Source organism: Orussus abietinus, unplaced genomic scaffold (assembly GCF_000612105.2).
Source record: "Orussus abietinus isolate OABI.00-Male unplaced genomic scaffold, Oabi_2.0 scaffold2, whole genome shotgun sequence".
Taxonomy (NCBI): domain Eukaryota; kingdom Metazoa; phylum Arthropoda; class Insecta; order Hymenoptera; family Orussidae; genus Orussus; species Orussus abietinus.
Window position 1 is genome coordinate 2,546,602 of NW_019396012.1, and position 27,091 is coordinate 2,573,692.

Genomic DNA, 27,091 nt, shown 5'->3' on the forward strand with positions numbered 1-27,091 from the left:
TACCGCAACGATTAATAATTAATTACGTATCTTTAAGGCGACCCAGATATTTTTTTTTTGCGGGAATTATCGCGATGATTTATCCTTACTTGCAGGTAACTTTTAAGTGTACCTAAGGTGCGTCGATCGTTGCACTCGAGATCAATGACTGTCGTAGCAAGAGAAATTGCAGTCTATCGTGTTCAGCTTGAAATGGATATTTTAATTCCTTTTCAATCTCGCCACTCGATTACTGGGAATGTCGTAGACTGAATTAATGGCCGCGCGATTAGATTGCCTCGGCGGTCAATGACAGACGATCCAGATTAACTCCCTAGATTCTTAACAAATTGTTTTCTCGGGATATTAATATATGGCCTCGATTTACCGAATCGCAAACTATTCCCGCGAGTGACACACCGATCACCCGAAGCGGCCGTGTCGGGAATTTCGCATACGCCTTGACGCATTCGAAGTCCCGCAGTTATCATTCTTTTTTTCTCCATCACCCTGTCCGCAAACAATAAAATATCCCAGGATCGAGGTCCAGGAAGTCGCGACGCTAATTGTCCTGCGCCCAGTTATGCAAATCTGCTCTGTACGCCCGCGAATGGGTGTACCGTGGATTGCAATATTGCTCGAACATAACAGAAATATAAATCGCAATTTAAACCCGGACAATATTGCTCGAACATAACAGAAATATAAATCGCAATTTAAACCCGGACGATCCTTTTTCGCATCTCGGGTGTCGGCAAGACGTATCTCTGCAGGAACGCCTATTAAATAAATGTGACAAATTCCCGGAGACTTGGGATTGCCTGCCTCGAGCCAAGATGAATGTTCCATGAACGGCGACCATAATTCAACGCTAATGCCTCGACGTTAATTCCCGTGGAAATTCCTTGCGAAAGTTCCTCCGCAAATGTACGATTCTTTTTCTGCCACGTAGAAAGAAATATACGGATAGAATAAGAGAGAAAAAAAGATCGAGAAAGGGAAACCAGCCCCCGTCGGTCTTTCCGAAATTAACACGGAAAATGATCACTGGGCCAGGAAGAGTTTTTCGACGCGGAGGAAACGGATAAACGAAGATAGAAAAAAATAAATAAAGTGGGGGAAGAAAGAAAACCGCAGAGGCTATCTTATCGGTCGACTCTTTGCAGATTTTGGTGACCCTGGTCTCGCCAGTGGGCTACTCTTTCTCGCATCGGAAGAAGAAACGAAAGGGTCTCGGTAGTCTTTCGGTTTTATTCTTTGCCTGTGTATCGCTACACATAATTATGAAGTTAAACCCTTGGTCTGTCCGTCCGTCTGTGAGTTCCGTTCCTTCCTTCCCCGAAAACAATAAGTGTTGTAACCCTAATGTAAGCCTGTTTAACGTTCGACTTAGGATCGATTAAACATTGCATTTGATTTTAAACTCTCTCGACGTACCCATCGGCTGCGCAAACATTATTCCCTTACAATTATTCCCGAGTTCTTGCTTACAATTATTCCCGATTTTCTCTCCTAGGATTATGCTCGCGCTCGGTAATTAAAGACTTAGGAAATATCCTCGAGAAGGATTTAAATCCTTCCCCCGAAATTCCTCGTTCAATGAGTGTCCTTAGAGCATCGTTCGCCGATGAGTAGCCGAGTGTCCTTAAATAACGCGACGTCCTACGAAAAAATGGACCGTGTAATTGAGCACCCTTCTAAAAAGTCTAACACATTACAGCGTAAGGCAAGTAGTCGCACATAAATCAGGAGAAGGACGCACGAGAGGATCTTACAACGCTAATCGCGTCTCGCCGGAAGTCGAGTCGCGGGCTCGAAAATCATTTCCACCGATCGGGATAAATCGATTCCGAATAAATTTGGCACGGTCAAGAAAGGAATCGATCGCAACATCTCCCCTCGCCCCCGACTAGAATTTCAGCACTTCTATCCCTTCTCTGGATCTCAGTCAAGAGCTGGAGTCGAAATTTCAGCCTTAATTAAGGTGATGTCGAAATGGCGTCTAAGAATCTCATCTATCAAATATTTTCCCCGAGTCCACCGAATTGTCTCAAACTTCAACTCTAATTTAGATATAGCCCATTCGTTAAATTCCCTCGAAGTTCTAAGGATACAAATATTTCCCTCGGGAGGAAGAAGGATGTCTCCAATTTCCCTCGAAAATTCATATCGGAGATCCCTAATCCTTAATGTCCTTTTTACATCTCGAGTCCGCGACCGACCGGAAAGTCCTACGGCAAATTTCGGCGATGGGTTCTCGCGAGGTGAATGAAATTCCCGAAATTCGTTCCTTCTTTTTTCTTCTTCTTCTTTTTTATCACGCCAACGGCACAATTTGTCCTTCCCCGTTCGGTCGGGATCGATGCCCGGCGACGAAGGGTCGTCGAAAAGAGTCGACGCCATAAAAAGGAACGAAAGAGCCGTCCACGTTTCCCTCGAGGGCGCAAAACGGAGGCTAAAGGGGAAAAAAAAAGAGAAAAAAAAGTCCAGTCCACGAGGACTCCTCGAAGGAAGCAATCCGAGCTTCCCTTTTCATGGACATCGAATATTGCAAATACGCGTCCCGAAATCGGCGGCGCTCCTGTCCGCGATACAAACGTAATAAACTAATGGTATTAGTAAGAACATTAGTCGCAGTAATGATATAACAACCACTACCTCTCATCGAGAAACAACGAGTCCAATGACAACGAGACAATGGCAACGGGCCGCCGGGGAGCGGTCACGGAGATAGAATTAACAATAACGAGGACGATAAAAACGTTACAGCATGGCCGACCGAACTTAAAGAGGCAATTATACGTGAATACATCGCATCCCTACGGTTAGATAGATTACCGGCTAATTAATGTAACAGCACTTTTCATTTAAATCCCCTGCCGAGGATCGCAAGGGGCGGTCGATCTTCGAGTACACTCCACCAATTCCTCAACTACACTGATAAAAATGTCGATGTAAATTTACATACAATAATTCAATTTCATTTTTCCATCTTACGTCCTTCCACGTGGAAAATTCAGTTACTAGATGTGTCGAAAAAAAAAAAATAGTGCGTAAATCTCCATCGATTTTTATCAGTGTAAGGGTTGTTCCCAGGGACCCGAGCGACCGATTATCGATCAAGGGGTCGTCAATAGGTCTTCCTCGAGAGATCGACCCCCCTTCCAGGCCCAGCATCCGCAATCTTAATTATCACAGTCAATCACCTACGGTTCGCGCATTCGCTCGCGACCGCCCGGTCGCCGATGGTCTCCACTTCCCCAGGGATAAACCGACCCATCGACGAGCCGATCGCCGATCATCATCGTCGATCTATATCATTCGAGCAGACGATCGGACACAAGAAGGCCAATCCTCGCAGCAGATCTCGCCAGGGTCGAAAACTCGCCCCGCGAGTCCTCGCGCGTTCAAGAGGGGCTCTCAAAATATCCTCCGAAAAGGAGTATCGTCCAAAATCTTCCGCTCTATTTCCCTGAATAATCTCCCATTCGTCAAGAAGGAGCCCCTCGTCTAATAATCATATTTATGTATGTGAACGACCACTCGCTGTCGCCCCCCTGCGAATGGCTGTACCGCCAGACTAGCTGCGAGCACACGTTACTTAGTATCTAAATAACGAGCGAGTAACCTCGAGATACCTCATTCACTATTACCTTGTGTATACATATATATATATTTGTATATATGTATGTATATTCATAGATTTATATATATATGCGTGTATATATATATATATATAGATTTCTGTCTGTTCGCTTTTTATTCCCGTCCACTGCTTTGGTACCCGGGGCTAAGGTACGCGTGACTAGTTATATAAAAAAGAGAAATAAAGAAAAAGAAAAAAAACGAAAGCCCCTCCCCGACTTGTCCCTACAGACGAGGTCGCCCGGGTGACGACACTCCGCCCGGGCGGGAAAGGTCCGGCGACTCTTCGGAGATCCGAAGTCTAGGTGCCTAATTTCTTCAGGGTGCCGGAAGTCGACGTTGGCCGTGGAGGTCCGTCCTCTGAGTCCTTTTTTACGTCGCGTTTCATACGCTAGCGGGGCGAGGGGGATCTCGTGTGGTTTTCGGTCGAATGGCATCGCTTCTTCTGACCCTGGGCTAACTTGGAGCGTCCTCGTGGTCGGTCGAACCCCCGGACACCCTTGCACCAGGGTCACCTCCCTCGGTTATCGCGACGAACTGCTGCGACAGCGTCTGCAGGCTCTGCCTGACCTGAGAAACATGTTCGAATGAAAAATGAGAAATTATGTTATCGATGAAGGTGGTTCCTCCCAGGAGACCTGGCGCACCTTGACGATCTGGTCGAGATTGGAGTTGAGGTACTGCAGGAGTCGGTCCTGGGTGAACCTCTCGGGGGAGGCCAGGGGGTGGTTCAGGTACGCCGTGTGCAGCCGGTCGATCCTGATCATCATCAGGGCCGCCGAGACGTAGAGCGCGGCCAGGAGGGCGACCAGCACCGCGATCACCGTGCCAGGTTGAAGTCTGTCCCAAGGGAGCCAGCTGGTCGACCGGGTCGACTTCTCCGTCAACGTGACGGTAGGTATGCTCGTCGACGTCGGGGTCGTCGCCACCACCACCGCCGCAGGTTCCAGTCTACAAAGAAAACTATGATTACGTTAAGACAAATGACCAAAGAAGTAACATCTTAATGCGATTAAGCTTTTTTTTTTTTTATCGGGTCATTAATGTCGCATTTGGGCAAACCAGACGCTCTAGTGGACATTTTACCAGATGAGTACCCACCTCGCGAGGGAGGAGCCGACCTGCGGGACTTCCTGGGCGGACTGGCCGTCGGTGTCGGTGACCGTAGGAGGCCTCGAGGTGCGGTCGATCCCGCTCTCGCTGGAATCGTCCTCTTCAGGGTTCACCTCGGAGTCGTCGACCAGCAGCGTGTCCGGGGGCAGCAGCTTCGCCTCGACCTCCGGCAACGGCAGGATGTCCGGGGCCGGGCTCGGCTCCAGGGCAGCATCCCAGACCTGCTTCATCAGCTTGAAGGTGGAGTCCCTCGAGAGCAAGGAGCAGAAGACGTGCCTCTCGTCCTCGGTGGCGATCGCCACGGCATTCGGGATGATCCTCGCGGTCTTCTCCTTGCTTATCTTCAGGACCGAGGTCGTCGGTATCAGCAGCTTGGTCACGTACCCGAAGACGTTGCTGTAGAAGGCGAAGTAGTTCGGCGTGATGTACAGATGCCCCTGCAGCAGGATGTCGCCGACCAGGGCGCAGCTGTAGTAGTTGAGCACCCGCTCGTCCGGAGCGACCTGGTTGCAGAATTTCGAAGACTAAATTCACCTCGGCACTGATCTTACACCCGGAAGCAGACGAGGAGGACCTTGAAGCGCCTCATGGAAAAAGAGCCTCCGTCCGTATAAACACGATAACGCGCCTAAAAACCCCTGATTAAAAGACCCTACCCGACTAACGGCTTGACACTGAGCGAAAAAAATCCCACTCTAATTTTTTATAACTTAACTTGTTTAATGTGTCATCACGGAAAAGACGTAATTCCACTGCAACTTATTGCGACATCGGGATAACTAATTATTATATGTGTCAATTTACCCGGGAATTTCTATCGGTTTAAATTCCACCTACGAAGTGACGTTTTCACTTATAATTACAATTTAAATAAATTTAATCCTCTTATCTCGCCTAGATGGCAAAGTCCCCGCTCAGTGCAGCCTCTTCGAGGTCGGTCCAGGTGCGGTGCGACACGACACAACATTTGACCGATGGTGCAAGACACATCCAAGTGATCCACGCGTTCCTTCGATGGGGCGCTTCACCTGGTCGGAAGGTAATCGTTACCTGGGTGAAGTGTCGGTGGAACTTCTTCTGGCGACCGCTGCTGGTGGTAGATCTCGCAGAGGATCTGCTGACCGTCGTGGTCGAGGTCTGGCTGCTCCCCGAGCTGGCTGTCATGGAGGGCGTGCTTTTGCTCAGAGGCTTCGAGAGCTGACTGCAATCAGAAGGAGAAGAGTCCCGTCGATAAGAGACCTGGGAGCTGGACACCTGTTCAAACGAGAGGCGCGACTTGTCCGGGGCAATCGCCTCGTCCGGATTTTTGGAGACCCTGAAGAGGGGCAACGTGGTACCGGGCGAGGACCGAGACCTGTTGATCTTCCTTCTAACGATCATCGGACTCCAGAGATCATTGCTGCACATATCCATGGAGAGGCCCTCCATGACGAAGAGGAACCCGAAGACCCCGTCGACATGGAAGCGACCGTCCGGCCCGGTCATCGGCCGACGACTAGACTCCAGAGGTCGAGGCCTACTCCTCTCTGTTTTTTCCAGCCTTTTTTAAGCCGTCGTTATCATCCGTATCAGTCTTGTCGCGAGATCCAGATAGAGAGCGCGTGTGCGCGGATACGAGGCGCGCGCACGCGCACTCGGCCTCGCCCGACCACCTGCTATTGCAAAACAACTTCGGTGTTATTTAACTTAATCTCCATAATTCCCCCGGCACTTGCAGCTGCGCGTCCGCCGATGGACCTCGGCCCGGAACTGGAAAAACCTTGAAATTCGAAACCTGGAGCTGTGACCGGACCGACAGGTGCAGGGCGCTCCCTGCAATATATTCCCGTTTTCCGCGATAATGGAGCGTTCTGTGGGAAAATGGGTCCTACGAAATTTTTAGAGAAGAGGAAGGGGAGTAACTTTTGTTCGAGGTGTTTTCCGGTGCGAGGGGTGGCTCGTCGAGATTTGGGACGTTTTCGAGCGCGTGGGTCTATCGCGAAGCCTTCCCCAAGGCTCGGAAGATTTAGAGAAGATCAGAGGCTGATCTTGATCGAGCCGATCGATCTTCTTCAGGGGGAAGCAGAAGACATTGGAAAAATTGACTCGGAGAGTGGGAATACATAGACGAGGCTGATAAGACCTGGTATCTTCCACTGGGGACATTATCTTTGGAGTGTGGTAGCGCCCGACGATAAGCCTGCTGTAAAACACCAATGATCAGGGAAAGGAGAGAAAAATCTCCGGACGCCATGAGAGCGATAATCGTCTCGGAATGTTGATTAAATTCTCACAGATCGAACACCTGCTGGAAAATGTTGAAGAGAGGAAACCATTCAGAGCCAATTTTAAAATCCTTATCACCGACAACTCCTACTATCGGTATGTGCATACCTAATTAAATTCCCCGATAATCAATGGTAATTTCTACCCGTTCTAACGTTCTCCCACCTGTCATTCCGTTTCAGAGTCGTGTGACTGGGACTCCTGGGGGGAGTTTGTCGAGAGCTGTTGTTCCCGGAGACTGTGAGTTGACTCCCCACGGCGGGCTGCTGGGCGCCCTGAGGACCGGCGACACCCTGAGGACCGGCGACGCCCTGAAGAGGAGTGCTAGGAGCCGAGCGAGCTCCTAGGGACCCAGCGGACCTGAAACCAAGAAAACGGGGAGAAATTATCGTCTCTCCAGGACCATATCGATGGATTTCGGAGTATCCTGGAACCAGTGCCAAGTGGGAACCAAGAGGCTCCGTTGGACCTCCGCCAGAGGCAGTTTTCCAGGAGCAGGATTGGCTCGCTCGAGTTCTCGACTTTTCGCGGATTTAAAGAACGCCATCCTAGGACCCCGTTTTCTATTTAAAGTGGAAATTTCTGCGAAGCCCCCTCGACGTGGGATCGCGTCGACCCCGACTCTGGGGTCAGCTTGGAGGCGCCTCGAGATACGCTTTTATAATTTTCCCCGCCACCTCACTGTACGCTTTTCTCTTCCCACTGGAGATGGTGCCTCTTAGACGATTAATCATTAATTTCTAATTTTCCTGCGGTCCTCCAGACAGAGTCCGGCCCTCCCTCTTAGAATGACGAGGGTCCAGGGGACAAGTCCGTACCTCGTCCTGATGACCGGAGGAGACCGGAGGCAAAACTCGATCAGGGCTGGAGTCTCCAATTCCATTGTCAAAAAAGATCTTCGACCTATTTGGAATATTTTGAAAAAGTTTAAAGGGCTAAACCCCCCTGATATTAAAAAAAAAAAAAATGAGAAACTTTTTTAGGAAATAATTATAATACCTATCAACGAGCATTTATTTTGCAACCGCTTAAATGCAGGGAAGGAATTTTTGTATCGTCCATTTTGCTTGAAGAAAAGAATGCTGGGGTGCATTTCAATGATCGTACATGCTTAGTGATGGGTATTTCGTTTGAGTTATTTTCTGGAAAAATTGGTTTTTTGAGAATGGGTATCTTTTGGCCGGGAAAGTGGGGCAATCCTTTAAATTCCGAGTCCTGGCCGAGCTCAAAGATCGAGAGACGCAAAGATAACGACCGTCGTGTTTATGAGAGTCTCTTCCTTCTTTCCTGCACTTGTTTGCCGATCCGAGAGACCGGTACACCTTGGTCTCCGATATGTCTCGAAAAGACTGCTTTATCTGATAAGGGGATCGCAAAAATCCGGGGCACTGTTAACGGCAGTCGCGAGATTGCTCGGATTGAAGGTTCTGCAGGTGCGAGTGGAGGGAATCTGGGAAATCGAGGAAATCTAAGAAATTAACGAAATCGTCGAAATCGAGGAAATCTAAGAAATTGAGAAAATCTAAGAAATTGAGGAAATCTAAGAAATCGAGGAAATCTAAGAAATCGAGGGAATCTAAGAAATTGAGGAAATCTAAGAAATCAACGAAATCGGGGAAATCCAAGATTTCCATGTACTACGGTTCTGCAAAAAATGATTTCCCGATCACCCTGGACGGATCGCGCAAGACTGATCGCGAAATGTCAAACCCGCGTCGTCCTCCGGCACTCGACCTTCCGAGCTTCTGAATTCTTCATGCAGCACCTATACCCCTAGGTATAATTCCTGCCCTAGGTGCACGCTTACGCAAGATAATGTGTGGCGAAGTCAAAGTTAAAAAACTCTGGGAAAATGCCGTAGTCCGACATTTGGCGAGGCATCGCGTGCCTGACTCAAGAGCCCCGACGAAGACCCCGAAGAGGGCGGAAGTTCCACTACTTCCGGTGACCCTACACGACGCTCGGGAATAAATCCTCGCAGTGCTTGAATTTCTCTGTGGAATCGTCCTTGTTATCATTAATGTTTAAAATTCCCTATACAATAGTTCTTTTCCTTCCGTTTAACGCCTCCGAGGATAATATTTCTCCCGAGGACTATGTTTACATGCATATACATGTACATATTAATAGATACGTGTACAGAGCAGCCTCCTTTCAGCTCACGCACTTGCACCGCGTGTACCGTGCAAGTGCACGCACACTCTCACGCAAGATTAGCGACGTGCGCTCTCCTATACGCGCTCCGATAAATCCCTCGAGGCCAGAGGGTGACATTTTTCGCGACCCCAAGATTTTCTTTTTTTTTTTTTCCACGGGAAGGAGAGAGCCGGATAGAAAAGCAATCGCGCCAGGAAAGAGTGTATCGATAAGGTGATACGAAACTGGCCTCTAAGTTCTATCTACGCGATTCCGCATTTTCGCAATCTACGTAACCCAAAACGATAGGACCGGTCGAGGTATCGGCGGAAAAGACCGCAGATCGATCGGATTATCGAATTATCGAATTATCGACTTATCGACGTAGTCGCGCAAACGCGTAGAGGGAAAATATCGAGGCTAATCTCGCGCCCGATAACCCGGTCGCACAGAAGATGCATTCGTCACTGATCATGCACACGTCCTTTTCTTCTGGACTTCAATTTTCCCATCGTCCTCCGATCGACTCGCCTACACGGTATTGACGTCATGGTGGATCCTAGATCATGACGCGAATATCCGTCATCATGCCAGAGAGGATTCTTACTCGAGTGCCAATATTAAACCGAGGGCCGACGTATTCTTGCACATGTGCAACGCGAGTGGCGTCAAGTGCGCATTTAAGAGAGACGAAAGTCCGCGACTAGACGCACATACACCGGGTGTCGCAAACCTCGTAACAATCCCAGAAACCGATGAAATTTCTTGTCGAAACTTCCTTTATTATTTTTGCCCCTGGTGATTATTTACCGAAAAATTAACTCCCTCCGCTGAGCCCATTCGTCGTACGGGCGAAATTCGTCCCCACGTCCGGGCGATGAAAAAAATCAAGAAAATTCCATGAAACTTTTTTTTCCATTCCATCAAACGTCGCCAAAAAATGTCTCGGAGAAACGTGGAATTTTTCCGATTCTCGAGGAGCGCTTCGCCACCACGTCTGAGGTCGATCGGAATTTCGAGATCGGCGCCTCGAGGGTAATCGATCGACGATAAACCCCGAGTCCAAGTGAATCTCCTGATAGGCGAGAGAAAAGGAAGAATAGGCGACGTTCATCCATTATTCCAAGTGAATTTAAATAATGGATGTAAATAACATATGCCCCGTCCAATCGGCGGCCGTCTCGACCCCGCCAAGCGCATGCACATATGCAACTAGCTTAACAAGGATGCATATGCGATTCGCCGTGTCGTCTACTTTCGACACACATGGAAAAATTGTCCGCAAGATGCTTATCGCCTCTCGCCTCGGTTTACTCTGAAATTTTATGTAATCTAAGGCTCGTTAACAGTTCCGCCCCCTCCCCAGAGGGAGAGGGAACGACTTAGCGATGCACTTTTCGCCGGTGCAACGGGACGGCTGCGCGTGTGTTTGCGTACACACGGGTATCGCGTAACGCAGAAGTGGCCATTATCATTTACTTCCTGCCTTGCACAATGACAAGAGCGACGGCTCGGCGGAGCGAGTGCACCGGCGCTGCATCACCTATGCACTCTACGTGCATCGTCCCGTCACGTACTCGTCGGGCTAACCGGGCATCCGATTCGCGGTATTTGCCAAACCGAGCTCGGTGTCTGGTAACGACCAGTCTGGAGCGATTTCAGACGTGTCAGGGTCAACCTGTGCGGAAAATGCATCTACATGGGTTGCAGCCTCAGCAAGTGCATTGTCTGAGGATAATTTCGCCGCCCCTAAGGGGTAATCGCGTTCCGACCGAGTAACACTCGACGACTCGAATTTCTTTCCCAGGAGTTTATCACAGGATAAAGACCATAACTCGAGGAACAAAGTTGGTACTCGCGTTATCGCCGTCGCCTCGTGTCGCAGAGGTGCCGAAGACGAAACGTTGCAGCTCAAAAGAGCCGCGACTATTTCTGCCGTTACGTTTCGAGGAAGGAGCAAGATGGCGGTTTCGAAGAATAACGTCGAGTGTAACAGGAAAAAAGAAAAGAAAACCATCCATGATGTATCCGAAAGGGATGTATACAACGTGACGCCATGAAGAAGAAAAATCGAGAATGACTCCACTTTTTACCCATAAAAAAAAATATTTTCTATACCTTTCTCATTTTTATATCATTCGAGAAAACCTGAATTTTCACTCTTTCAATTAATGTCTTCTACTTTTTTTTTTTATGTGAGTAATAATCGAGAAATTCACAGGTGACGAGTTCGTCCCTTCGTGCGACCGTAGGTGGCGGTCTTAAGGGGTGAGAAGAAAATCGTAATTTTGCGTAAAAAAAAAAATAGCAGATCAAGTCGCAAAAGCTTCCAAAGTGGGGAATAAAGTCAGAGAGGATCGCCCTATGATATCGACATGCCCGGCTTTACGATGGTCAGAGAAGAGCGTCTATTAAGTAAGGAGGTCAGCGAGGCAGGCAAGGCCGCATTGCACAAGCGGTTCCTGCAATGCAATGTGATATTCCACGACATCGAGTACGAGGGTCTACCTTGGCGAGACCCTCCACGTGGGAGTTACTAACCCATTCATCCCGAGATGCCCCACAAATAGGAAAAAAAAATGAAAATAATAGAAATAATTAAGACAATTAAAATCATTGAAAGCGTCGGCGAAGAAATGCATCCACCAGGTACTCCGAGCTGGCTTGACAACGAAGAGTTACTTCGATCGGAATATACAATCGTATCCAAAGCCTGTAATACGATTCCCTATATGGCAACAAATTTCGATAACAACAATCTCAATTGGCGACTCTAATTAATCGCAGTTTTCCTACCAAGCGGTCTTCTACCCGCAGACGCATGGCCTGCAAAAATCAGGAGCACTCCCGTTTCTTTTTTTTTTTTTTTTAAATAAATTACGGTGTACTTTCCGCGGCCAAGATTCCTTGCAATTGGAATTCACGAGCAGTCGCGACGATGGCCAACGAAAAGCTCAAATAGATCTCGGGTTTGCGTGACTTTAGTCCGGAGTTACGGCGCTCGGGTTATGCCCGCGCCATGAGTGCGAGCGAGACCGAGCGAGTGGCGGCGCCGCGGGAGCGAGAGAGAGGCCCTGCGGGGCGCACGCGAGAGCGTCGAGCCCCGTAAAAAAACACGTCACCGGCAGCTGCCGCGAGGTCGTTGTTCTAAAGTTCGCCTCGATTTAGCGGTACTTTTTGAGAACCGTCGTCGCAGCTCGTTCATCGGCCTAGCGGCCTCGCGACGCGTAACGACGTACACCTCGATCACGGGGCCCGGTTTCTCGCGTCTTTATAACGCGACTCCTCCACGCTCGGGAACCTAAAGAGGGTCATTAAACTGACAGAAATTACACGGGCCGACTTTTTCCGGATTTCAAGGCAGAACTTTAATTTTCTCTTATCGCATGCCTTGCTTGTGAGCGTATATATTAATTTGATGCATGATTAATGCTGCACTATTCCTTGCGGTTGTTTACAGGGTAGCGGTTGCCATGGCAACGGCGTCGCTACTCGCGCCTGTCACGGGGTGATCATGGAGTGATTTTAGGGGGTGGATTTACGTGAGTTTAGATGAATTTACGTGATTTTAGATAATTTCACGTTAATTCAGAGAGTGACGGCATCGACGAGAACCGGAATTCGCAAATCCTTGGCGCGCATCGGCGGATGCCAAGAGATAACTTCGACATCCTCGCCGAGAATCCGGATGTCGTGTTTCGGGGGATTCGTGGGACGATGAGAGGGTACGCGAAAATAGTCGGCCGGGAGTGGAGCCGACCTATTATATCGACCGCAGAGGAAGATGGACGCGAGTCTCGAAGACGGCCCAGCTCTTTCCTAGAGAACGACTTATCGCGAGATCGAGGCATCGGTTCGAGGGTCGTTCGTCGACTCGGAGAACGAACGCCGAGGGAATTGGCACGGAGACCTCGGCTGTTGACACCCTAAGCAGGCGGAATTGCTCTTAACAAACACCGTAGACGAGTACGAGACGGTACATCCCGCGCCTCGCGCAGGAATGCGCGGTTCCCGCCTCAACGGTGCGCAATATCGAAAACCTTCCGGAACAAAAATTTTTCCCAAAAACATCACGAACAATTTCTCTTAAAGGCGTTTCTCTCTACCACGCACCGTTTAGCCGTGAAACCGAGAGTTTCTCGCGTCCTCCGGGCGCTCCGAGTCGACCGGGGCGGCCGCCCAGTACCAGCAGGTTCTCCTTCCTTAAACGCTAAGGGTCTCCTTGTGAACTCGAAGAGATCGAAATTACCTTTTCGATCGTCGCACTTTCGTATCTTCGCGGGCGTGGAAGCCTTGCACGAAACAGAGCATCATGGAGTCCTTGATCGAAGAGGCGGCCTCCTCGGTACACGCCGTTTTGGGGAGCTGAAAAGTACCCCGAAACGATGGCTCGCCTTCGCTCGCGTGAAATATACGTGCGAAAGCGTTGCCTCCACCGGTCCAGAATTTCCAGGATCGGGGAATCCTGGTTTCGGATCCACCTCCCGTTGTTAACGTTTACGCTTTCCTATAATCCACAGCGGATGGTCTACCTGCGGTATCGTTAAATCTGCGTTAAATCTGCATTCAATCTGGGTTCAATCTCCGTTAAATCGCTGTTTAATCATCGTTTAATCTTCATTTAATATCTGTCTTCGTTTACTCTTCTCCACAGCTGTGTTGATTCCGCTCAGACCTCGTCTTAAAAATCAGAGCCGGGTCTCGTTTTTGCCCTCTCCTCAGCCGATCTCGGGAACGACCGGTCGGCGATAAAGCCTCTCCTTTTCTTTCAGTGTCGGCAGAGGTCGTACACACTTGTCTCCTGTGTTAAGGCCGCTCAGCCGCCAAGGTGTAGACACGAAGGCGACTCTCTCGACTTCCCTGGGAAGGTCGTCGGATCTCTCCCTTTCCGCGCCTCTCTCTCTCTCTCTCTCTCTCTCTCTCTCTCTCCCCCCCCCCCCCCCCCCGGGGTGGAACGAGCCTCGGGATCGTCTAGAAGAAAACAACGTCTTCGACTGGACGGTCTCACAGGTGTCGCACTGCAAAGTCGCCCAACGGCGTTGTCGCACCGATGCACGGACTTATATACATCTGACAATGACGTGCATCAGTTAGACTAGGAGGAATCGGTAGAAAAAAAAAGAAGAAGAGATGATCAAGGTTCAACTACCGCCACGTCCGTGTCCTCTAGGCATCGAAGAGCAACTCCGCGGTTGGCGCCGCAACTCCTGCAGAAAGCGGTTTCCCCTCGTCTCTCTTTTTCCCAGTCCTCGGGTAAACCCTCTCCTTCGTTCACCAAGGCACAGAGGAATTATTCGAGCTCTCCGCATGCGTACTCCGTTAGCCGTTCCCGTCGTCTCCGCATCGCTAAAAAGGAAAATCCTGGTCATGGCTCCCTCTGGCGTAGACCGCTCCGTCTTCCTCCTTTTTTTTCTTTCCCCTCCTCCTTTATTTTTTAAACGCCCCGAGAGGTATTTCCAGGGCTCGAAACAACGTGGCGGCCTTCCGAGAAGTCCAGGATCAAAGGGGAAAAAAGTCCTTCCGGTCGAGCTGCGTCGGTGCACCCTTGCCCTTATTGGCAGACATAAGGGGGGGATAATAATACACAAAAACCAAACGGCAGCGACGGTCGATCAGCCCCCACAGGTGCATTTGTCGATTATTGCGACTCCTCGGAGAAAGGGGGGGAAAAAAGAAATTCAAAGAGAACCTTATAAACAAAGTCCGATCACCGTGGCAACGGCGCCAGAGCTCGGGAGGGTCCCATCGTCCAACGCCGGCCAGGGCGCGACTCCGGTTCGACCGGGGTTCCACTTTGATTCTACCTTGCCACTCCCGCACTGCACCCGAAAAAAACGTAAAAAATCTTCAATCACCTCGACAACCGAGAACTTCGACGTCTCGAGGAGTGCTTAAGGGTTCTAGTTCTCGCGCAAGGGAGTTAGGAGTCTCTCACTAGGAATACCGTGGAACTTTTGAGATTCGGGACCGGTCGGCCCGCACCGCTTCGGCCGTCCCGGTGTTGCCGCCTCCCGACGCGTCCGAGCGCGGTCTCCACTTATGGTCGCGAGGTTCGCGACGTTCGGGTCGCCCTCCTCCCTCCAGGTGAGAGTTCCCGCTCCCTTTTCCGAATTTAACGTGCACCTTCCGTTGGGAGTTACTTTCTCCACTGTTCGCACCGTTTTCACCGTTCACTCGGTGCCGCCAGCGAGAGAGGCCCTCTTCCTCGCCGGACGGCGTCGTGCCTGGACCTACCTCCACTTGCAGACGACGCGTCCAGGGCCGTGACCGCCGGGGCACTGCCGGCCGCTGCCGAGCACCGCCGTCGCCAGGCGTATCGCTGCTTGCCGCCGGCGCGCGCAGCCCCTTCGCGCCGCGCAGGCCGCCATCTTGGAACCCGGGCCCCCACGCGCGTATTGAGTCCCGAACCCACCCGAACATGCCCGAACCCCCCGAATCACCCGAATCACCCTCGAGAGAAGTCTCCGTCTTCACCAGCAAGAATCATTGGCCGATGCAGCATCTTCCGGCTATTTTTAAGCATTTATCCAAGTATTCTTCGCGGGTTATTCTGAATATGAGATATTTGCGTTCTGTCGCGGGGCCTCGAGGGTGCTCGAACCGCTATTGGCCCACCGCCGCCATCTTGGATCCCGCGCGTCGCGCTTCTTGAGGCCCGAATTTTTATCCGCTGCTTCCGGTAGCTGTGACTGACTTTTCAGGGAAAACAGCTTCTAGGTACGGAAAGTGCCCCTTGAATTTAATATTTCTTCCCTTTCTTCGATTATTTCCGTTAATTGTAGATGGAAGTCCGCCATGTGCCCGACTATGACTACTGGTGATCCCGGGGCCCGATTCATTGGCGCTTCCAGTAGCCGTGAGTTTTTTTGAAAAATCACCTCTGGGTATGAGAGATACTCCTAGAATTTAATTATTAGGCTCTTTCTTTCGTTGTTTCCCATCGTTGTAGGCATAAATCTGGCAAGTGCACTGGTACCGGTGCAATGGTGCAACGGTGCATGGTTTGGTGCGGTTGATGCTCTCCGCTCTTTCTCCGCTGTCCGCATGCGGCCGCTCGATACCCGCCTATACCCACTGCAGCGTAATTCGGTACACCTCCTTCGATTCAACCCGTTCGTCTGACATGCTACGACAAAAGGTGGAGGCGCCCCTCAAGAAATACAACGCGGAAGCCAAGAATCGCCGGGAATTCTCACCGTCTGATGTCGACATTATTTTTTGCGATTATCTCCGAAGCGCAGTCAGATGCAAATGCGAGACAGCTGGCGCAACGAGGACGTCACACGTAATTAGCGAGGACTGCACGCGGGCAAATGTGCACAAAATACGGAAAGACTGGTTGCACCCGACGCTGTTTTCCTGCGGACCCAGAACAGCGAGATAGAAATTTTCCTAGATCAACACGGCACGACCTCCGTCATAAGAATCGTGTCCGATCTACGACGTTTATCCAATTATGCGAGCCCGTGTACTTATTCGAGCATGTTTGCGCACTCGACGAGCCGAGGGGTTATTCACTTAGAAAATTATGGATTTTAATACCGAAATCACGTGGAGGTCAGATGAACATCCTGAGCAGACGTAACAGGAAATCACCGGAACATTTAAGTTTAAATCAAGGGCAATCGGTTCCCAAAAGAGGAAATTGTTTTCACTGGTTTCCGAGCGAATAGCCCCTCAAGCCGATTCCTCTCGAAGGGAGCCCGGAAAGGAACTAGATCCTTCCGAGTCTCCTCCGTTAATTTTTCGTATAACGACGAACCGCGTGGATGATCCGACAGAAAACGCGCACTTAGGGAAGCCCGATGAGACTGCTCGAGGATCTCCGTCAAGAGAGATAGGCTTCCTCGATCGAGTTTCATAGGCTGACGCGGGGTTTGTTTAGCATCCTTATGATGGTTCGTTATCGGCCCTCTCGTCTCGAGGGCTGATATCACGGGGTTATCGTACAGAGGATGTCACAAGACTAGTCTATGCAAGCGCAAGACCAAGACCATGGTGGGCCCGGTCTTGTTCTTGATCTTGCTTTTTCTGAGACTGAGATCAAGATGCATTGAAATCATCGTCTAGTTTGTAATGAGATAACCGAAACGCTGAAAGTAGACTGCTCTTTTAAATTTTTATCGTCTCGAGCTGTTATTAGGATAGAGTATAGCGTAGTACAGTGTATCGATACTTGTTGGAAATTAACTCGTAACGATACTCGGTTATCACTCGTTTTCGTGTCCCACTCGGCGAAAGGGCCGATGCGAATCGAGGTTAATTGAATCGAATGGCTGTTTGGGAATCGTCGCGAGCTTCTACTATCGCAAACGAAGTATAGGCAACTGTATTAATAGCTTACGAAGAAACGCCCTCTCGAGGGTAATTATTGGTGAACACGCGCCCGAGCTTTGCAAGCTGCACAACAGGCCATTCCCTCGCTGGCGGAAATAGATTTATTGTCACCTCTGAAAACGGTTTGTTTTTACCCGCGAATGCCATCACGGCAGTTCTGGGACTCCTCCAGATAAGAATTGAATCGATGACACTTTTCAATCTCTTTTACATGCCTTTTCCATTTCCTTGCAGGCAAGGATTTGTCTAAACGAAAATTCGCCGACCATAACAAAAAGGAAAATATTCCACCAATGAAGTATATCGTTAATCCGGGGAACAATTATTTCACTCGAACACGAAGAAATTCATAATTCAGGATTCACGTTTGCGGATTTACCGAATCCGAAGTATAGGAAGAACAGGAAACGATGGAATTTGCCGGAATTCCTTGCCACGGGCTGTCAGGTGCGTAATCCGCACACCTTGGTACTCAAGATCAAGGCCTCGTTTTTTTTTTTTTTTTTTCCAAGCCAAGGAATCCACCGTGTCGACGAATATTCCAAAACGCTGACGCAAAAGACACACGTACGACGTTTTTACGCAATTTTTTTTTTCTTTCGTCACACTCGAGTCTCTACGTAGAAATTAATATTCCTCTTTTTGCAGAGTCGCCGAGAGCACTGATCGCAGAGATATATATACATCGACCTGAGTGTGACCCACACGTGGCATTGACGAGACATACATCAGAGGTCGGGACCGAACCAACGAGATTAACCTTAATATCAAAAGCTTACCTACACGTAGGAAACCTTAGAGTATCATTTCATGCAGTGAAGTTTAGAAAAATCTATACGGTGCATTTTACACCCTGGAAGGACACAACGAGAATGTATGCTCGTTTATCTCAAGCAATAAAACTCAAGGCAAGTGTCGAATAAAACGATCCGCATTTTATTATTGCCGGTATAGATGTGTACAACACAAGTGCAGTTCATGGGTCATTATCGCGCTCTGTCGTGCGATTGGTAAGTGATAACTAGAATTCTAGCTCACGTCGGAGATCTCTGGCAAGAAATGTGCATCGTGCTGCACTAGCGATAGGGAAATAAAAATAAAGATGCCACGTCAGGCCGAGCGTGACCATCTCCGCTTCCGGATTGAAATGTGCTTACAGAGATAGGTAAGTCTCGACATGGATCTGCATGGACCCCCAAAATCTGCAAAATGATTTATAAATTGACTTACCCGTTGAGGACAGAAGGATCGGCTGCATTGGGAGGGCCCGAGACGTGGACCTTCGGAACGCCGAAGCCTTCAACCTGACCTTGACCGTGGCCATGAAGAGGACCATGTGCGCTGCCATGGTGTCCTTGGGCCGTCGTGGAATCATCGCTGTCACTGCTGGGAACCTGCTCCGACCCTACTCCTCCACGGGGCCTGAAAAAGAGGGTAATTAAAAATACCTTACCCAAAGTCTGCACCGAAGAAAGAAATATCATTTAACCAAAGGCATTTGAATAGTACCCAAGAAACATTTTATTAATTCAAAGAATAATTATTTCTCTCAAACCCGAATAAATGGGATGCTATATTTATTTATTATTTTAACGCACGTAAATCTGGAATTTATTTTACTAAGTGCTTCGAGGTAAATACCGTTTACTTGTATGCGTATTTAGTGCGAGGCATGACAAACGCGTCAGGTGCCGTCGACCGAGCGATTTATCTCGGAGTTATTTCTAAAAACTATATATTTCTTTTAGACGCGATAATCCCAATGGATGTCCCCTGGATCGGCGCATGATCTCGCGCATGCCGCACCTGTGGTGAGTTGTGTCGTAGCTGGCCGTCCAGTAGAGGGGCGCCACTGTCCCGTCTCGACGATCACAGGGATGGCATTCAAACTAGCCCCGAGTACCGCGAGATACCACCCGGGTCCTCATTCCCACACGTCCCGCTCCACGATAAGGAGCCCACCCGACTTCCCGCGCGATTTCCTTGCCGCAAATCCTGCGCAGTCAATCGATAGACCTCGGAAGCTGCTCTCGAGATGCCGTAAGCTCCAATCGGCCCGGATGCCCAAGTGATGAATCTTCCTCTCCCCGTCTCTTTAAACCGTCCCTGCAGCTTCCTTATATTTCAGGATCCTCCCCCCTGGACTCGGGACCTCGAGAGATTCCAAGATTCTGAGTCGGCTTCGATCTCGAAATACCTCCGGTAACTGGAACGACGTCTTCGACGGTTTCTCCGAAGAGCACTCTTTTGGAATCTTCCTCGTGGGCGAAAAAAAATCCCCAGCAATTGGGTCGAGATGTCAACCTCGAGAGACCGTACCGAGATGCAGCCGCCAGGTGGTGGTCGGCGACCTGCGGCTGGACCTCGCGGTTCCGCTGCCGATGGTGGTACTGCTGGGGCTCAGCCTGCTGCTCCTGCTCCTGCTCCTACTCCTCTCGAGGCGTGTTTCGAAGGCTCCTTTCTCTTCCTGCCTCCGACACTCCTCCCGACGAGGTCACGCGGTTTCTCACGGGGTCTTCCGGAGGTACCCTCCCAGGCTCACCCCTTTTACTTGCGGAAAATACGGCAATGCGACGCGCGACAACGCGGTGCGGCCTACGTCTCCCGGTGCGCTCCTCTTCCCGTCTCTCGCGGACGGCGCTCTCGCCATCCGCGCACCCTCTCTCGGCCAATCGCGTCTGCGCCCTGCCTCTGGAGCCGGCGAGCTCACCTATTGACCGACTCCGACTCCGAGCCGATCCGCGTCGATCCCGACGAGAGACTCGCGCATACTCCGGCACGCTCCGGCGCACTCGATGAGCTTAACCTCCACGCCTCCTGCCCGATCAGCTGATCACCCTCTCCGGATGCGCGCTTGAATGGAGCCCCAGCAGGACTTTCTTTAAAAATGTCACGTTTCGAAAATATCTTTCATTTATACGACATTCCATTATCATAATTATAAGTCGAATTTTCTATAGATAAATGTTCTAACGAGGTGTCCGTTCTCCTGCAGGAATTAAGGCAGGGGCAGAACGCGGCGATCAGCTGATCGGCCTTATTGGACGCGCACCTGAATGGAGGCTTAGCAGGCCGTCACTTTAAGAGATTTCTTAAAAACTTCCTATTTTTAACGTTCCCATGATTCACGACTGTCTATCCTCAGAATTAAAGTTGGAATTTCCTAAAGAGGTGTCCGTTGTCCCGCTGAAATTGAGGCAGCGATTTAATGCGGCGATCAGCTGATCGCCCGACCTTGAATGGAGATGCCGAGGAAGGAACGACACGTGTACTTGCACGTGCACGTAGTAGAGACGTTTATCCGCGATAGAGATATCTAGCTTGAATTAATCTTGGAAATTCGAAGCCATTATGAGTTTTCCCGCGATATTTCCCCGTGGAGGACACGCTTTGCCCTGCAGGTGAGACGGCAGGTTCCGCTTGATGCCGGTGGGTCCAATCTTCGTTGATGCAGGATGCACGAGAATAACGGACTTAATTGATGAAGTCATGGCAGAAATTACTCCTCAGGGTTCGGCAGCACGTGCTGCCGAGGGTACCCGATGAATGGCACTTATTAAAACCTATCTTCTTTTCCTTTCCCAGGACCTGTACTTACTCTGGCATGGAGACCGCAGGACAACCGAGCTGCAGGAGACTTCTCGCAAGGAGTTCCGGTGCAGGTTCGACCACGGTTGCATGTCTGACGGCCCTGGACTGCCCCATCTGGGAATCAGCTGATCCTGGATCGACCAATTTTGGGACGCTCAGCCGGTTCTGGTCCTTCTGATCCTTCGACCGGAATATCCTGAGGGATCCTCCTCGGCGCAGCTGCGTACCCGATTCACCCGCTAGAAACGAACGATGCGATATCAAACTCATGATAAGGACACGGGAATTTAGATTCATCGGTCGAACGAGAAATCACTGACTCCAATGTGCGTCAAACACTGAAAACAGAGGCAGGAGTTTTAATTCCCTTAAAATATTATTGCATGCACGATAAGTAAGTGCCTGCATTACGTGAACCGATTACGTACACTGAGAAAAGAAATTCATTGAAACAATGAAACGTTTCCCTTGAATGGTACCAAATTAAATATTTCCTAAATTCATTCAATGATTTGACTGAAATAAAATAAATCATATGCGACGTTTCCTCGGAATCGTGAGAATTTATATGAATCCATTCGGCCAAATGATTATTCCTTGAATTAATATGTTTCTTCTCTACTATTTGTTTTTATGGAATTTTTATCCTCAGTGGAAAATGACCCCGCGCGCGTGTACGCGATCACCGTGACTCAGATATTTCGTAGGAGGAAACTAGGGATTAATCAGAGGGAAAAAAAAGCATGTCGAGGAATCTTAAGAAGTGTTTATCGCGCCCACGAATTTCCCTCCGCGCGAAGCCGATGCTTAATTAGAGAATACCTATGTACAGTCGCAGAATCCTAACAAGTTGGCAGCGCGGTCGGGAATTATTCGTCGCAGTCGTTGAAGGTGGGATGGAGTGGAGGAAAAAAAAAAATAGGTCGTAGAAATCTAGACGTTGGTGAGGAATTTACCTTCGTCGTGTAGCGTCTCCAGGGCCATCGCGGTCGGTGCACCGAGTCACGCTAAATCCGGCGTCGCGTTTAAGAACCCGTGACTCGTTGGAAAATCCCCGACGCCGAGTCGACAAACGAGAGGAACGAATCTCTATCCCGGGTTTCCGCCTACTGAATGGAGCCTCTCGGTGGACACCGTAATAACGTCAAACCTGGTCTCGGATTCGTTGGCAAAAAGCCGCGCATCCGAGGCGGAAAACGTGACCGCGAAATGCGGACCCGGGCCCGAGGATTCGCGGCGCGATTTCTATCGAACTTCATTCAACGGTATTTTCGGAGCGACCTCCACCCTGGGGGAGATTTGTCCCACCCAGAGGACGACCCTCTCTGCCAAGTACGCCAGGGTAAGCCCTGAGGAAGCGCACCTGGCGCCGGAAGTGAAACATCTAGTTACCTGTGCGCGGCATCGTCGGCTCGATCCTCCTAAACGTCGCAAAAGTCGAAAATCGAGGGTCGGAAAAATCGGCCGGAGTGCCCAAGTTCCTCGAGACAATGTGCAACGGTAATTGCACGGTGCGCGCGATGACGTAAAATTAATTGGCGACAGACAATGGTGACCACTCCGAGGGGACTCTCGCAACTATCGTTTAACCAGGCAATTAAACGGGAAGCCGGTGCGGAAGCTCGCCTTACATCTCGTATGCAACGCCAGAACCCGAACTAATTTAATCCAACGATATTCCTCGACCTTCGCCGTCGATTAGCCCCAGCTTCTGGTTACCGGGTGGTCCGAGCGAGTATTAATTGCGGCCTCTTTGTAAATTACTCGAAAGCTCGATTAAGCACTCACCGATGCGCACCCGATGCCGAGCGCCAGAGCCCCTCGTATGAATGAGATTTCGCGGCTAAACGGTACACTCTAGAAGAAATTACCCTCGACAAAAGTTGCGGGGAATTACATGGCGAGGAACTTTTATTTCTACGGTTTTTCTATACAAGGGATTCCGTGGACAGAAAATGGGAATTTCCCGACCGCTGTCGAACGCTCCTCGAGCGTGAAGCTCGAGAGGACACCGCACCTCGAGAAGTCACCGTTCGCTCCGCAATGTGTCACAGTTTGTCATCCATTTTCTCTGACATATCGGGGTGTATCGAACGGACATTTAGCAATGAAAGAAAAAAATATTCGAAGGAGTTATAAAAGAGAAGCTCGCCCCTGACCAGCCTCGTGACGATGGCTCGAGGTTTTCGCGTCACAGCCACGCTTTTGGCAGACAGTCGCCAGACGATGGCGCTTAAATTAAGCACTTCTTCGACGGGGGTCGGGGAAGGAGGAAAATCGAACTTTTCTCGTCTCTCCATTGCGAAAGCTCAACGCCATTTCGTGCGACCCCCTGGGGCTTGAAGGAAGACGAAACGCGCTCGCCGGGAGGGAAGCCTTTCGGTGCTTTACGAGCCAAATCCACGCAAGCCGTGTACGAGCTTTTTCCACGAAGTGCGTAAAAGCTCGGCCTCCTAAAAATACCTCTCGAAAGGCCCGCGATCGTCACTTTATCGACCGTTTCGTTGCGCCGCTCGTCGCGCCCTTCGATTCGTGATAACAGCACCGCTTGGCGTTAATAAAAAATTCGCTCATACTTTTTATCGCAGGTATCCGCTCGATAAGGAAGTCATTTATGGGACTATCGTGTACCTTCCGATAACGCGGGCGAAAGCAATCGCAGACTGTTGCCTCGGCGAAGTCCTGTTCCGGTAGCAAGGTCCTCCTCGTTGCTCGACCCCATGCCTGCCCAGCTGCTCTTCAAAATACCTCCCCTCTCTGTTAATGTTGGATTACAACTAAAAAAAGTAGACAAATGCTTTAATTAAAGTCTAAGCTATGCAGGGAATTAATGCCAGATTTTTTAACATTCTAGGACCTAGGCTAAATTAGACCAAAGGGACGGACCCAAGGTGGAACTTCTCCTCTCCCTCTTGATTTTTCTCACCGGAACTGGGGCTCTTATCAATGTAAATAAATATTTATCCTGGCGCAGGGGACCTTTATGGAACGGGTATATTTTATTTACGAGTGGGGTTGATGGAAAAGTGGAGTTAAAAAAATTATCAACGAACCCTGCTCTCCAGAAGTCGCTCGGCAGTCCAGCCCGTCACGACACTAACCGGGAGTTCCGCGATTAAGTTAACGCCGTCTACGTCCGAGGATGACTATCGACTGCTTGCGTTGCTTAACGTAGAGGACCGCGCGGATCGACCAATGGAAATGATAGAAAAATGTCACGTGTGAGTGTCGGCTAATATGTTATGAAGTAATCTGTCGTCAATGTCACCGGCGAGTTGCCTTCTCGCTAAGACCAGGGAGCATATTTCATAACAGCGGAAATCCCTCCCGGAAGCACCGATTTCTACCTTCGGCGATCGCTTAAATCTATCATTCTCCTGCACCACCTCGTGACATCCTCTAGACATTCTGAATTTCAGGCACAAATTCTAATCGGTTCCTACCGACCGATTTCTACGAGAGAACCGCGCGTACTTATTAACTTAATTTAATATTTCGAGCTATCAAACATATGGTAAATAAGGAGATCGATTTGCGAAAAATTCAGGAATTTCGGAAAGAGAAACCCCGAAGAGTGACTCACTCTTCCTATGCGTCGAACTCCCACTCGCGATGGTTCTGGAGATCTTCAGGCTTTAAAATAGTCTCGGATCGAATAAAAGAAGAGAGCCCCTCGGCGACTGTTTATGCCGGCTTAGGTACCATTGAAAAGTTTGATGTTTATTATTTAAACCACACGATGTTTATTTTATAAACAACGCCATTACGGGATGGACCTTGCACCCATTTCGAGACGTCTTCCGATAATAATCCAATATCCGAAGATACCAGAGGGCGAAAGACCACTCGACGACGTAACTGCGAACTATGGTTTATTTAAAAATACATTCTTTACATCTATTTAGGTACCTAAACCGGGATCACGGCTCGAGGCCGATGCAGCCAAGAAACTGCAGGAACCTATCAGCCATGGTGTTCTGGTGTAGTCCGAACCTCCTGGCGGTGGCGATGGCCTCCTTGTTGCGAGTCCCGAAAGCGTGCTCGAGGAGGCCCCTGGACGGAGCGTCCTCCTCGGAAGGTGCCCTGGAGGTCGCTCGCCCGCGGATAGGAGAGTCGAAAACAGCGGTCCTGTAGGAGGAGGACTCCTCGTAGGAGGCGACGAGAACGACCAGGGCATGCGCAAGGAACCTCCTGTGGTACCAGAGAGCCTCGTGGCCAGGGTAAGAGTTGATGAGATCCTCGTTGAGGACGACCTCCTCCGTCCAATAGGACAACCCGACGAGGGTGCGGTCGTGGTCGGTGGCCGGCCTCTTGCCTCCTCGAGTACCGTGCATCACCTCCAGGAACTCGTCGGAGGAGCCATTTTGCAGCAGGAAGACGTCGTTGCAGCCTCTGGCCGCGACGCCAACGAACTCGCAGAGGGCCTCTCTTCGCCTCGCCAGCTCGTCCTCGGAGGGCTTCTCGGCAACCTCCTGCTCCTCTCGATACAGGTCCTCGACGAGCCTTTTTAATAAAAATTGTCGATAAGCCAGGCCGCTGTAGTCGGAGACGTGCCGGTTGCACCACTTCCCGGTGGCCTCCCACTCGGCCTTGAGGAGGGCCCGGGTCCGGCCCGGAGCCAGCTTCTCCAGGATCGTCACCACGTGTTCCCGGTGGCTCCAGGCGTGGCAGTTGTTCGCGTACCTGTTCGCCGAGGTCGTCGCCACGTCGATCTCGTTCCTTAGAAAGCATTCGACCGTCTCGACCGCTGGTCGCTCGCCTTCCAATGCGAATCGCATCAGCCATCGTCTGTAGGCAAAGGCCTCGAAGCATTTCGCCTTGTAGTAGAGGACGAGTGCGACGAAACGCAGCTCGTCCACGGGCTCCAGCCTGCCGCTTCTCACCAGCTCCCTCCTCATGTTCCAAAAGGTCGAGACGTCCGGGTTCAGCAGAAGAGCACCTAGGAGCCATCTCGCCAGGGTGTCCGGCTCCTCGCGCCGGTGACGATTCCTTCGAACTTCCAGCAGACGATTGTACGTGTAGAAGTAGAGTGGCTTCACGCTCCAGGAGGCCAGACCCAGGGAGTGTTGGTCGTGGAACACCGGGGACTTGTTCTCGTTATCCAGAGCCGGGATTATCTCGAAACTGACCCTGCAATAATATAGAAATATTAGCAACACTCCTGGATATTTATCGCGACACATTACGTTATCAGATTTTGCGATTATTTTGTAACGTGTACTATATTTTATAAAAACGAAGGTAAATCAAGTGGAGGAACGATAAGGAAAAAGTAACCCGTAGTAACGCCGATCGCCGCGATGCCGACCGCGGCGCTGTCGTCGATCCCGCAGCGGCCGCAACTGCGGCAATCTATCTGACGACAGCGACGCGATCGTCGAATATGCTAACTTTTCTAGATAATGGGATGCAAACTATGCAACGTGCATGGCTGATCGTGACGTTTAAACGTCAAACACGTCGGTCGTGTCCATATGGGCGTATTCAAAAACCCCGCCCTTGTTCCACCCAGCGAAGACTCACAGATTCGTGTCCTTTTTCAGCACATTTTCGATGTCGGAAAGGATTTTCTCGGCGGCCGGGAACGCGTCTTCTTGCATGGTACCTCAACTCCTCTTTCCCTTACATTTCTCGGGGAATCAACGGCGAGTCGAGGCACAATCAGCCCGAGTATCGGCTTCCTCCTTCAGCGCGGCCAGCAGTGCGGACACAACGTAGCGTTCTTCTCTGCGGAAACGCGAACACTTCTCTGAAGTGCACCGCGAGACCGAACGTGCTCGAACTCGCCGACGGCCGCGCCGCCATTTTGAACTTCGAGCCACGCCTGCCGGCCTCCTGCCAACCGCATTTAACGCGTTATTCTCTCTAATGAGACAATTTCTTTCAAAGTGCTTCATTAGAATTAACTCCTGTACTGTGACACACTTTATTTGGATGACGAAAGATCAATAAATCCTCTGGTTTTGGGCATTTTATACTTTGAAGCGACAATGGGTACCAGACGACGGTCGATCGTTCGAAAATG

General features: G+C 50.1%; 2 protein-coding genes and 2 long non-coding RNA genes across 11 annotated transcripts; 2 read left to right on the forward strand and 2 right to left on the reverse strand.

Moving 5' to 3' along the window:
* Positions 1-1,210: 1,210 nt before the first annotated feature.
* On the reverse strand, positions 1,211-23,813 carry LOC105700479 (GRAM domain-containing protein 2B). Of its 4 annotated transcripts, none has more exons than XM_012426321.2 (8): positions 23,698-23,813; positions 21,074-21,305; positions 18,706-18,897; positions 7,168-7,362; positions 5,788-5,938; positions 4,726-5,261; positions 4,272-4,575; positions 1,211-4,194 (listed from the first exon to the last, which is right to left on the reverse strand). In XM_012426321.2, exons 1-8 carry the CDS (start codon positions 23,786-23,788, stop codon positions 4,081-4,083), a joined length of 1,815 nt encoding a protein of 604 aa, XP_012281744.1. In that variant the 5' UTR covers positions 23,789-23,813; the 3' UTR covers positions 1,211-4,080. The 4 variants fall into 4 exon arrangements, with proteins under 4 accessions (XP_012281744.1, XP_012281745.1, XP_012281748.1 ...); XM_012426322.2 differs by having other exon boundaries at positions 4,055-4,194; positions 4,726-5,240; XM_012426325.1 differs by lacking the exon at positions 23,698-23,813 and adding an exon at positions 22,459-22,549 and having other exon boundaries at positions 4,055-4,194.
* Positions 16,820-21,054, forward strand: LOC105700487. 2 transcript variants are annotated; one of them, XR_001104131.2, is made up of 4 exons: positions 16,820-17,922; positions 18,124-18,640; positions 18,719-18,909; positions 19,224-21,054. It is a non-coding gene; the product is annotated as an uncharacterized LOC105700487 (long non-coding RNA). The 2 variants fall into 2 exon arrangements; XR_002762405.1 differs by having other exon boundaries at positions 16,821-18,640.
* LOC105700488 lies at positions 23,380-25,058 on the forward strand. 2 transcript variants are annotated; one of them, XR_001104133.1, is made up of 4 exons: positions 23,380-23,499; positions 23,655-23,852; positions 23,921-24,058; positions 24,132-24,777. It is a non-coding gene; the product is annotated as an uncharacterized LOC105700488 (long non-coding RNA). The 2 variants fall into 2 exon arrangements; XR_001104132.2 differs by lacking the exon at positions 23,380-23,499 and adding an exon at positions 24,972-25,058 and having other exon boundaries at positions 23,719-23,852; positions 24,132-24,287.
* LOC105700482 (protein prenyltransferase alpha subunit repeat-containing protein 1) lies at positions 24,922-27,012 on the reverse strand. 3 transcript variants are annotated; one of them, XM_012426332.1, is made up of 3 exons: positions 26,590-27,012; positions 25,750-26,196; positions 24,922-25,569 (listed from the first exon to the last, which is right to left on the reverse strand). In XM_012426332.1, the coding sequence occupies exons 1-3, from the start codon at positions 26,664-26,666 to the stop codon at positions 24,987-24,989; spliced, it is 1,107 nt and encodes a 368-aa protein (XP_012281755.1). In that variant the 5' UTR covers positions 26,667-27,012; the 3' UTR covers positions 24,922-24,986. The 3 variants fall into 3 exon arrangements, with proteins under 3 accessions (XP_012281755.1, XP_012281754.1, XP_012281753.1); XM_012426331.1 differs by having other exon boundaries at positions 24,922-26,196; positions 26,693-27,012; XM_012426330.1 differs by having other exon boundaries at positions 24,922-26,196.
* Between the last annotated feature and the right edge of the window lie 79 nt (positions 27,013-27,091).

Coding starts and splice junctions, on each gene's coding strand:
- LOC105700482 (XM_012426330.1), bottom strand. CDS start 26,666: ATGCAAGAAGACGCGTTCCCGGCCGCCGAGAAAATCCTTTCCGACATC. Junction 26,197..26,589: donor CTGAAAAAGGACACGAATCT/GTGAGTCTTCGC, acceptor ATATTATTGCAG/GGTCAGTTTCGAGATAATCC.
- LOC105700479 (XM_012426321.2), bottom strand. CDS start 23,788: ATGGGGTCGAGCAACGAGGAGGACCTTGCTACCGGAACAGGACTTCGC. Junction 7,363..18,705: donor GATCCTTCTGTCCTCAACGG/GTAAGTCAATTT, acceptor TCTTGGTTTCAG/GTCCGCTGGGTCCCTAGGAG. Junction 4,576..4,725: donor GTCGGCTCCTCCCTCGCGAG/GTGGGTACTCAT, acceptor TTTTCTTTGTAG/ACTGGAACCTGCGGCGGTGG.